The 11,624-nt window shown below is 42.1% G+C and overlaps 1 protein-coding gene across 1 annotated transcript; it reads right to left on the minus strand.

The window, feature by feature from the left end:
- TECTB (tectorin beta) lies at window positions 1–10,455 on the minus strand. The gene is made up of 9 exons (XM_073354792.1): window positions 10,380–10,455; window positions 8,227–8,417; window positions 7,550–7,692; window positions 7,374–7,446; window positions 3,781–3,884; window positions 3,610–3,693; window positions 2,872–3,034; window positions 1,189–1,258; window positions 1–110 (listed from the first exon to the last, which is right to left on the minus strand). The coding sequence occupies exons 1-9, from the start codon at window positions 10,453–10,455 to the stop codon at window positions 1–3; spliced, it is 1,014 nt and encodes a 337-aa protein (XP_073210893.1).
- Between the last annotated feature and the right edge of the window lie 1,169 nt (window positions 10,456–11,624).

Here is an 11,624-nt window from a genome sequence, read left to right on the forward strand (position 1 = left end):
TTAAAAAAGCATATGGGATCGATATGGACAGTTGCTTTCTGGGATGGGCATTTTTGGTGTCTTATTTTGCTCTTTACCTGAGAAGTTGTAGTAACCGGATAAACCTCCATCTGTATAATATTAGAAAAGAGAACAATTGGATGGCATTGTTTAAAGGAAGGCAAAATCCAGCAGTATGATTGGGGGAACAGAACAGATAACATGCAGCTATATATGTCACATTTTGATAAGCATTTTCTCTCACGGCTTTAACATCTCTGTGAATTTCAAGCTGAACAGGACTAATCCTCCTTCCATCTCCAGTGCCTAATTCTCCTTTTGCTTACATTGATGTAAGTGTGCATATAGGAACAAGAGCACTGAAGTCAGTGAAGTTACACCAGGGTAAGTGAGAGGAGAATTCTCATTTACACTAAAGGCTTCTTTATACTGCTCAGGTAGCATAAAGGGGCTGTAAAGTTGGTGTTGATTTAATTGTCACCGTGGTGTAAAGGGTCCCTAGTGTAAATGAGAATTAGGCCCATAGTGTTCAAAGAATCCACACGAAAAGACTTGCACGTGAGGGCTGGATCCTACAGTCCTAAGAGTGCTAACTTCTGGGCCCTCCTCTAGGGAGAAGTAGGTATAGGTGGACATGATGGGTTTGAGCTACATTTCTCTGTGTGTGTGTGTGTGTGTGTGTGTTGGGATATCACTGGATGGAGCGGCAAGTGGATCCACAGTTGTGCAGATCCACCAGCCAAAGAGCCTTATCCATAGAAACACCTGAAGCACAGATTCACTGGCATACAGAAGACTTAGGGGAGATTCCCCACCCCCCTCCCCAACCCTCCCCCCCACACACAGTGCAACATCCCTGCCTGGAGCCCCTTAACCCAGGCTGCATGGGTATTCCAGGATTATAGTAGTTGAACTAAACGGTCGCTTTATCTATGGAGGGACTTTGGAACTGGTCCTTCTATAGCAGTTGTAGCAAAATTCAACCCTTCCAAGTAACCACCAAAGTCTAAAGATCGTTATTTAATTGCTGCTAATCTTCTCCATTCTCTGACTAGGGATAAATGTATATGGAAGCAGTACCTCTCCCTCTTACTGTCATCCCTGCTCGGAGAATGACTGACTGTTACCATATGTGACACTTCGTAAGAGAGAGAAATTCTTTTCCAAATAGAAAACATTCACACTTACTGTGTACTGCAAATTCCGCTGCTAGAACGCCTCCGGTTTGTTCGGTGCGTCGTTTTCGTTTTTCACACGGCTCAAAAGAACAGACAGAGTCATTTATTTAAAAAAAGAAACCCTGAAGTTTTCCTTTGTTAGAAAATGAAATCTTGGTCAGTCCCTGTATTTTGCATTTTAAAATGAAACCTGATAGACTCCAATTACTAGCTCCTTGCACCCCTCCTGGGAGGGGTAGAGCAGGACCAGCTCTCATGCTTCAAAGACTATCCCTGTTACATATTTTCTGAGAATCCCAGAGTGGATTCAAATGGGCTATAGGCAGCAGTCCTTAAAAAATGACCTTCAAATTAATTTGCTGCTACTTTAAGGTGCTGAAATGACAGCTGCCATCAAAACCCATGTCTTGTATTGAACCACAGACTTGGCCAACCTGCCCTCTCTACAATAGCTTGGAGAAACCCCCTCTAGAGGGGAAAGCAGGGTTGATCCCCATGTGTTCAAAACTTGGCCGCTCTGCAAGGTGGTCACTGAGGATACTGCTATGGTTATTGCCAGCTGAGATTCCTGTCCACTGGGGAGTGGCCTGAAACCACCAAATTCATTCCTCATAGACTGCCAGATACGTAGCATAATGCCTTCTGTCACTATTGGTCTTGGAACCAGTGCACTACAGCCTGAATGATCTTCCCTGTTCCTTGGCCCTTCCAGATCACATAACTTGTTTATTTTTACACAAGCTGCACATGGTAACTTTGGTTTCCAGAAAAATACATTGCTTGTAACCCCAGAGCCACCACCTTGGTTCAAGCTTATCTGCAGCAGACAGGCTGTGGGCCTTCCTGGTCGGAATGGGCTCCACTAGTTGTTAGACTCCTGGAGCTCTTTGTGCATGCCAATGAGACAATCCCCATCCTATACCCTCAGGCTGGCTGCAGAAGATTTGTGGCAGCTGAACCGTGCTCAAATAAATTGGTTAGTCTCTAAGGTGCCACAAGTCCTCCTTTTCTTTTTGCGTGATAATGGGAATACTTGGAAGTACTGCAACCACCAGCTTGGCTCTCTGTCAGGTTCCATTCCAGGCCCAGGGATTCAGGGGGCTTTGTTTGCTTTATTTTCATAAATGATTTTGTTCACTCCTGGCTCCATGTGATGATAACTGGGACACCCAGGAGGACTGGTAGGAGACTGTTTCCTGGCCTTAGTTGCATGTCATGGGTCAGGGGGACAAAAGTTTCATAGAGCGGGGTGGAAAAAACAGTGAACATTTTTTGAAAAACACTTGTGATTTTTATTTTCTTTTACCGTTTCTTTCAAAACTGGGATAATTATTTTCACTCAGCTCTATTGCTGGTGAAAAATACTGAAAAAAATTCTATACAAATCTTTCACTGAACTTTTTCCATTTAAAAAACAAAACAAAACTGAATTTGCCCCAAACCATTTAATCAAACTTGAAATGCAGACATCAGCCTACTCAATATAGGGACAGTATGTGCTGACTCCTCTTACAAGTGCATTGCTTTGGCTCCCTCTAGTGGACAGAACATAACTACACAATGAAGAAACTTCTCTTGAGAGCAAAGAAACAGACCAGACCCCCAGATTCCAAACACTTGACTGGGGGCTGTTGACCGTGAGTCTGAATTTTGTAGCTTGGGCCCATCTCTTAGCCTTAGCGGAAGGACTTACCACAGGGCAGGAAAACTTTTCACTGTCACAGACATGTGTCTCACAGTGCAGCCAGACTTTGGACAGTTTGGGGATGTTTTGGAACCGGAAAGCATTGAACTGGAAGGTGGCCCGGCTGTTTTTCCCATTTTCGTGCACTAAGATAGAGTTGTCCGTTGCGCACCTAAATTGCACATTGAAAAGTGTCATGAGAACAGACACAGCTGCAAGGTCTAACGGCCCTAGATTTCTGATGCTCTGCTTTCTTTAGCCTCCTCCGAAAAGCAGCATCAGGATACTCCCTTTGCCTGAGACTGGAGTGAGACAGACATTCATAACACTCTTCTTGAGCCCATCTTGATAGTCATTTTGCTTTCAGCTGCACCATTATGACATGTAGGGGAATACATGGGTTGCTTGGGTGTCAGTGAAAGCAGAATGTGATACAGCTTCTTCATGCAACCCTCTTACTTTTGGAATCCTTGGATGATTTTACAAACATTGGAGGCCCGACAGAGTCCTCTCGGTAACAAGCTATTACCTATTAATCTGTCCTGGACTATGTGCCTCAGTACCATTACTGCTAGGCTTCTACGCAAACCGCAAGACCAATCCCTCTTGTGCACACTTTGTATGACTGTAGACACTAATATCATGCTTTGCCAACCAGTACAAACATGACCTAAAAACACCCAACTTGATATTCATGTAACTCATCCATGTAACACATCGTTTGGCCTCACTCATATAATTACCTACCCTTTTGTGATCAGTGGCCACTGGATTTGGTAGAAATACTCAGATGAAGGTGTTGCCCAGCAGTTGTTCAGAACTACTTTAAACCTGTGAGGAAACCAACCAATACACTGACATCAGCAACAATCTATCTGTCAGCGACAGTTCCCAGTTGTAAATCAATACCTTTCATACCTCTTACTTAACCCCTTGGCTTCTACTCCAGCAAATACATCTGAACCAATTTCTGAGGTTTCAACGACAAAGGGGGCTTCTTTTTTGCTTGAAAACTTGGCATTCTTTGAGAGAAAGAAGCAGCGTGCATTAATAACACCACCAAAGCAAAGACATGTGATTACGTAATAAAGCCAAGCACAGAAAAATGGAGTTCAGAAGTCTGGATTCCCTTGATCGGGGTGTTCTGATATGGGGTCAGACACGATTAGCTTTACATATCACTATATCCATCCATCTTTGCTAACAGCATTTCCCCCATAATGTCAGATTACAACAGTCATTGACATGATTAAGGCTTAAATTGTAAAGTCGAGTTGCAGGAGGGCTCAAGAAACCATCTTCCTTTTCTCAGGAAAGGGGCTAGCCAGCTACCTTATGTTTATGTCCAGCAAGAAAGAAGAGGCTTCTGCAAAAGACAGTCTGAGTTGCAAAATGTGTTTTGCTGAACTGACAAGGATTGCGTGCTGATGTCCAGACAAAGCATGTCTCCATGGGACCCTGAGCCTTGCAGCTTCTCATTGCACTGTAGTAAAACAAAGCTAGTAAGAGACTGAAACTGTGTAAACGAAAGTGTGGCGTACAGTTCAAAGCGTTATCTATCTGGTTAGATAGAAAGATACACAGCCCCAAAGCTCCACAGAACCATCTTTCATCTGTTTCTTCCCTTGAATTGTTTCCTAACTTTCTCATTCTCTAGCACTGTTTTTCTCACATTCCTCTGGACAACAAAAGCCTAGAGACATTACAGCAGTCTCTTGTAGCCATAGCTTTGAAATATCCAATAGGCTGCCTGTATTGAACTTAAACCTAAAGACTGTACCTAGGCTAACAACCATGGGATGTCTGTGACATTAAGAACTTTACACTGATTTATAATTGCTTAGCCTTGTTGCAGAAGGAAGAATGGATGACGGGGAATGCAGAAACTGGATGTACCAATCCTCACAGGGTCTATAAGATTCACTACCTGCAGAGATGACCAAGAGAAGGAGGCAAGGGATGAAGGATAAGAGCACCATACTTATGGCTGGGATGGAATTAATCCTGCCTGACTCTGTGGCTGAGGAAACGCATCATGGTACAAAGTTCCTGCTGCTACCTAGTCCCTTGAAAGTGCTAATAGCGTCCTGGTGGAGGCAGACATGTACTTTGCCTCCGTTGAAAGGATGGGGGAACTCCTACTCCAGTGTGAGCGGCCCGGGAGCGTCCGGAAGAATTCTGAGTCAGGCAAAATCCCTCCTGCAGTGAACTGCTGAAGTGCGCACCCCTGCCCCTCGTGTCAAGTACACTCGCTCCACCACATCTGCTGCATTGGCCTCATTCCAGTAGCAACCTATTGACATGGTTTTTTTTGTAAAACAGCAGGTGTTTTCTGTTTGGAGGGCCCTGGCACATTCCTCCGGGTTTAAGACTTGGAAGGGGAAATGTAAGGCTCCCTGCTGCCCTCTGTTGGGAGAAAGCAGAATTTTCTACAACCTTTTTTACAACACAAGGTAATGTTAACCATCCTGAAAACACTGGGAAGGTATTTGTTATCTTTGGCCTGAGGTGATTAACATATTTGAAGGCATGAGGCAGCCACAAGCCTAACTCAACATGTTTTTTTAAGATGCCAGCATAGATACTATGACACTCTCTGTCAAGAAACAGAAGGAATCTCTAAGTCATGCTGAAGCCACAAGTGGTTTGAGCGTCATTAATCCTCACCCTGCAACGAGCTACACTTTTGAAGCTGCTTTTCCTGACCTGTACCACTTGACGTTGATTTTTCTATTAGTTTCTTCCCCCAGTTTGTTTATTTCATTATGACACCAAACTGTGAAAGGTGAAAATGTTTATGTGGGCTTGTGGTTACTGAGTCTGTGCGCACAAATGGCCATTTGGGCAATCAAAGTCGTTGCATGCAAATGGTTATAAAGCCCAAGCCCCTTATGCTTTTTAGTTTCACTCTGAGCCATTTGGCATCACCGTGACAGCGATTAGCAGAGGTGGAAGGATCCCTGTAGCGATAAAGCAATATTATGCCCCAAACTAGAGCTGTTTGAATAGTACAAAGAATGGAGCTCATTGCAAAACAATTTTCATCCTGCAGGAAATTTTGATATTTTGACCTTTTCTTTTCATCTTGAATTCGGGGTGAAAAAGAAACTGCACTGTCTCATGAGAAAGTGAGTCTGGCTTGGAAGCTGGGCCCACTTGGGCAAATGGGGCATGAGCGACCCAGAACTATAACTCCACTGAGACATCATGGCAGCTATTTTGCTGATGGAAAATTCCACCAAAACTGAGCTTTTTCCCATTTTCTAAAGAGAAAATGTTTTGTTCAGAACATTTTGAGCAGCCCTAACAAAGTAGTGATTCACTCATGTTTTGCCCATACATGTCATGAGTCAGCGCCACACTTACTCACAGTGGTCATTATTTGTAGTCTGTGAGTACTCAAGGAGTACTATTGGCTGTTTGTGACTCCTTGGAGCCTCAAGAATTTTAGTTCAAATAATTAACTTGGCTAAAGAACAGATTGGAAATAGCTTGTTCGTTCTCCATCATTTGTTATTCTCCCATCATTCAGCCAGGAACTAGCAACAGGATTGTGGTATTTAACAGATCAGTCACACACCACAAATAAGCAGGGACCAAAGCCTTTGGTTGTTGGTTCCCTAAAACCAGCGGGGATGGGGAAGATTCCACTGGTACCCTAAATCCAGTAGGTATAGGGGAAGATTCCATCCATCCAAGCCCTGTAGAGGATCCATATGCAAAGCTGCCCCATAGCCTGGCCTCAGGATTTGGCTCCATATCATTACTAGTGTGTTTTATTCATGTAAAATCTAGGCTACTGGGCTACCCTCCACTTACACTGTGATTTTCTGGAAATAGATTCAGGGGTTGGTTTGCTGCTCTGCCAATGCAGACAGACTCCCGCGTGCCCCCCCCCCCCCCCCCCCGAAAAGGTGGTAGAACTTTAAAAGGAAATCTTGCTGGCATGGGGCAAACATTGGAAATCAAATCCAGTGTGAACTAAAGATCTCAGGGGAACACTAAGCAGCCAGCTCATCGGAGAACAGCTAAGCAAATTTCAGGAGGAATGAAAGGGGCTTCTATATTTTGTGAGACTGGAGGATAGAAGCAGTGTCTGTGGATTCACACAGTTCTTTGTTTAGCCTAAAAGCAAAGTTTGGCTGTTTCTTCTGACACCAGTCAAATCTGTAACCATGCAAGAGAGAAACACGCCTCTAGTCAGCGAAATCTGTGCCACAAAGGGACATTACATGTTTTAAAAATGATATATGAGCTACTCTGTTCCATCTAGATTGATCCTTATTAATTTATTAGAAATAAGTACATCCCCCGCCCCATAAATCCCATGTTCATTATCTGCTGCGTGGTGACAGTGTGCTCAATACCGTACAAAACAGAGGCGCTCTTATGGCTGGATTCCCTTCTCATGGACGCTGGTGGAAATATGGAACGGCTCCCATGAAGTGAGTGGACTCACCCCATTGTGCAGGCTCTGACAGACTAAATACCGGCTGAGAAGGAGCACTTACAGAGTAGAAGTTGAGGGATAATTGACTTTCAAATGAACCGGAGCTCCCATTCTTCACATGGACTGTCGCCACTCTAGAAAATTGAGAACATTTCGTATGACTGAAACATATGTTATTGATAATGGAGCCAGCCCTGTGCTGAAAATGGGGGAGTCTGTTCCTCCTGGGGGAGTTACCTTTGGTCGAAGGCAGCCTGGTTGACCAAGTAGTTTGCATGGTAAGTACAGGTGAATGAGTAATTCACAGGCTGGCTCTTCACAATTACCGAACTGTCGTTGGAGACGATGGAGTTGTAGAAGTGATAGATAGGGTTTTTAAACTGCAGTCGGGGGGGACAATGAGAGAAATGCTGGCAGTGAAAATTGGATGCAAACAGGGACCTCTGCCTGATGTTTGAAACAGGAAAAGGCCATTCTTGTGACATAAATGATCAGCAAAACAATCTGTTCTGGTTCTTTATGCATTTCTGTTACAGTAGAGTCTTGAGGCCCCAGTTGCCGAGAGCTGAGCACACAAGTAAATGAGAAGACGGTAATGTTAGTACATGTACATGTAGATGAATTGAATGTGGACCTAATCCCATGTGCGTTTTGGCTGCGCCAGGGATGCAGGGCTGTCTGACTTCCAACATAAGTGTCAATGATCCATGATATTGAAAAGCCCTAGAGCCTTTGACAAATCGTCTGAGTTTACATCCTGCCTGCCTCAGTTACAGCATGTATAGCCTGACCCAAAGAACATTAATGGTCATGGGAATCTTTCCACTGACTTCAGTGGGCTTTGGAATGGGCCCATGCTGTACAAAGTAGCTGCCAATGCACGGGAAGCGAATTTTTGCTCATGATGTACTTACCTCTGATTGAGTTCCACAGTAGGACTTGTTTTGAGGCGATAAATCTGGAATCGTGAATTGGTAGTATCCTGAATCATGAACCCCATTGTAGCAAACGCCTCCAAGAGCCAACTGATTAACCTCCCATCCATAGGGACATTCGGGAATTTTTGTAATGATGGTTTTAGGATAGCAATACACCAAAATGATGTCTAAAAGGAAAAAATACAAGTATTCTAAGTTCCATTCTCCTGCTAAGACTGATCTAGATCTGAACTTTGTGGGTAGTGTTTGCATCTGGAGTTTACATTTGGATCTACCTTTATCTCAAACTGGATTAAGGATCTGATGTCAGTGGAAGTTTATCTACTAACTTTAAAGGAAGCAGGTTTGGGGCCTATGGGAGTTTGGCATTTGAATACCATTGGATTTAAATTTGATATCTATTGTTATTTGCCTGGCTAAACCCCTTTAGGTCTCTTTGAAAATCCAATCCACCAGCCTAAATCTATAGAGCAAACCATAATAATCAAAATTCTTTTGGTGAAAGTCTGTCCCCATTGGAGTCTGGGAGAGTTTTGCCTTTGACTTCAGAGGGGCCAGAATTTCACCCTTTGTGTAAATTTTATTACAATTAGAACAGCTGATCAAAGAACAAAGAAAAAATGAAGTGAAATCGTACTACAAGGAAAATTGTCATATTACCGCATGTTAATGTTATGGGCCCAGATCCTTAGCTGGTGTCACTTAGCATATCACTATTGACTTCATTGAAAATAACCAGGGCAAGTGTGTTTGTTGTCTTCAGGAGACGTACATCTATTCATAGCAGCTTTATATCTGGGCCATACTATTACTAAAAGTTCTTATATTAATATCCATTGCTGTCGATACAGGGCCAATGTAAACATAATTGTCACAATTTCCAAGCCAAAATGCAGTTTGCAAAAGATGAAACAAACAGACCAAACTTTTTAATAACGGTCAGTACAGAGGCTGGACCCAGACATGAAGTACAGATATTACACATCACAGCATAGGGTTGCTTACTTGGTCTTGCAGTGATAGTGCTTCTTATTTACATGGAAACAGGTTGCATGAATTTGAATACATAAAAAGTAAAAGCAGCCTAAACATTAGTGGGCTGAAAATTGAAATTTGACTGCTAGCTACAGAAACAAAATATTGTTTAAAAAAATCCCCCCCAACCCAAAGCACACTGCTGCTTATGGGATACATAGGGCTTGATCTTGAATTCACGGCATAGCCACAGGCTTTGCTTTGTGTTGTGGGTGCTCAAGGAAGACAGGATTGAGAATGTAGCTGTGGAGACATTAATAATTTCCACTTTTTTTAAATCAATGAACTTTCAAAATTCCCAGCCTGATCCTCCTTGTAACTGCGCTCTGATCCTGCACCCACCCACAAGTAACTTTGCACGCATTAGTATGCCTATTGAATTCAGTCAGACTACTCACATGAGTAAAGCACCTTACTCATGAGCAACTGTTAAAATTCATCAATAGCTCATGGAAATGATTCCTGCTTATCCATTTTGTTGACACAAGCACAGTGGACATGCAGATAAAGTGATACTTCATATTTTAAGGGATCCTGGATAAATTTCTAATATATGTTCTCTAATTTTTGAAAGTTGCAAGCCAAGGTCCCAGTCCTGCACTAAATCAGTTGGGCTCCCAGGCAGAATTCAGTGGAGGATCGGAAAGTTACTTTCACCCCCCTAATACAGTACCCTGGTTATATATGTTAGGTTTCAGCCCTACAAACCCTTATGCACGTCAGTAGTCCAACTGGAGTCAATGGAACTACTCACATGAGTAATGCCTGCTCATGTGGCAAGGATTTGCAGGATGTAGCCCTTGATATGTTAGAATGCTTTAGATTCATTTCTAATTTCAGGACTCTTTTAGGCCCTGATCCTGCAGAGATTCACACATGTTTAATTTTATGCACTGTGACCGCTCCTTAGTTTGGCCTTAGTTTGTTTTCTGTGTTAGCTGAGACTAAAGTCAGACCAATAAAAACTGTGCCAGAATTAAAAACTTTAAATCCCTCAAGATAGATATTTCATTGTTACCTAACCAGAAACCCTTTGGCTTCCTTTAACTGTGAGAGAAGATTTTATTTAGAAAAATAAATTGAAGTTATTTTACCTGCTTTATTTGGATTGCAGGGGGCTGCAAAGGCTTGAACCAAGATGTCCAGCAGATAAATAGCAACAATCACCATGTCTTCCAAAGGGCCAAGAATACACTGATAACAAAAGCAGAGTTTGCCTTTTAAATGCTGTTGGGTCTTAACGCATTTTTTTAAAATGTTAATTTTTTTTAAAAAAGAGAAAATGTCTCTGAAATTCCATCAAGTGCAATTATAGACTTGTAGATGTGGTTTAACATGCTCCTTAGTCACTGCTGGAAAAATCATTCTGTGATATTGAGACGTCATCCAGTTTGATTGCAATGGCCACTCAGAAATATTTCCTGAGCACGTCTGCCTCTTTGGCATCATTATTGATCATTTCAGCATCTGAGTCTAGTAATGGATCTGTGTCACTGCTAAGGATTTCTTTTTTGTTCCTATAAAAGTCACAGAATAAAAGAGCTTCAAACATGAATGAATCAAAATTAGACAATGAATTTGAAGGAAAAAAGAGAAGCAGGAAAAACAAAATCAAGCAAGGAAATCAGAAGAAGAGAGAGAAGAGCTAATTGGAAGGAAGAAGAAGAAGTGTAGAGGTGAGTAAAAATACACTTTACTTATTAGCCAAACAGAGAAACTATTCCCATATTCAGTCCGGATGGTTGTTATCCTGCAATATATATCTCACTCTCTCATGCAAAGCTGTTGAGTGAATGATATGATTTCTCCTTTAATATTAGCCTCTGAGTTTGCAAAATAGCAATGTGAATTAATAGTATTACGAATTCAGTCACAGACCTCAAACCTTCAAGCTGTTCTGCACCGATGCAGGCATGGTCCCAGCACAGAACAGTTTGCAGGATCAGGGCCATAATACTTGTATTTTTCAATACTAGACACTTTTTAGGTAATTCCTCTAGCTTACACAGATCACTCAGCAGACAGAAATAACAAGTATCATTTAGCCAGTAATGTGCCCAGATAGAAAAACAATTTTTTCCTTGGAATTAGTATTTTCAACACAAAAAACATTTTCAATCAATCAGCCTGTTTTTCTAATAATATATTAAATGTTTATACTGTATATCTAAGTGACAATTCCTTTAAAAAAATCACATGCACCCATTAGAAGTTTAAGGAATATAATACCTACAAGACAAGAACAGGCAAAGGATTCAGGTGTTCATTCTCCCCGTTTTATTCTGTTAGCTGTGTATCTGCTCTTCCCAAGATGTCCTTCTTTCAAATGAATCCAGCTG

Source organism: Lepidochelys kempii, chromosome 7 (genome assembly GCF_965140265.1).
Source record: "Lepidochelys kempii isolate rLepKem1 chromosome 7, rLepKem1.hap2, whole genome shotgun sequence".
NCBI lineage: Eukaryota > Metazoa > Chordata > Testudines > Cheloniidae > Lepidochelys > Lepidochelys kempii.

Excerpts from the sequence above, each read along its gene's own strand:
- TECTB (XM_073354792.1), bottom strand. The coding sequence starts at position 10,455 with ATGGTGATTGTTGCTATTTATCTGCTGGACATCTTGGTTCAAGCCTTT. Across the intron at positions 7,447-7,549 it reads CAGGCTGCCTTCGACCAAAG|AGTGGCGACAGTCCATGTGA; the intron begins GTAACTCCCCCA and ends TCAATTTTCTAG. Across the intron at positions 1,259-2,871 it reads AAAAGTTTTCCTGCCCTGTG|CCGTGTGAAAAACGAAAACG; the intron begins GTAAGTCCTTCC and ends TGTTCTTTTGAG.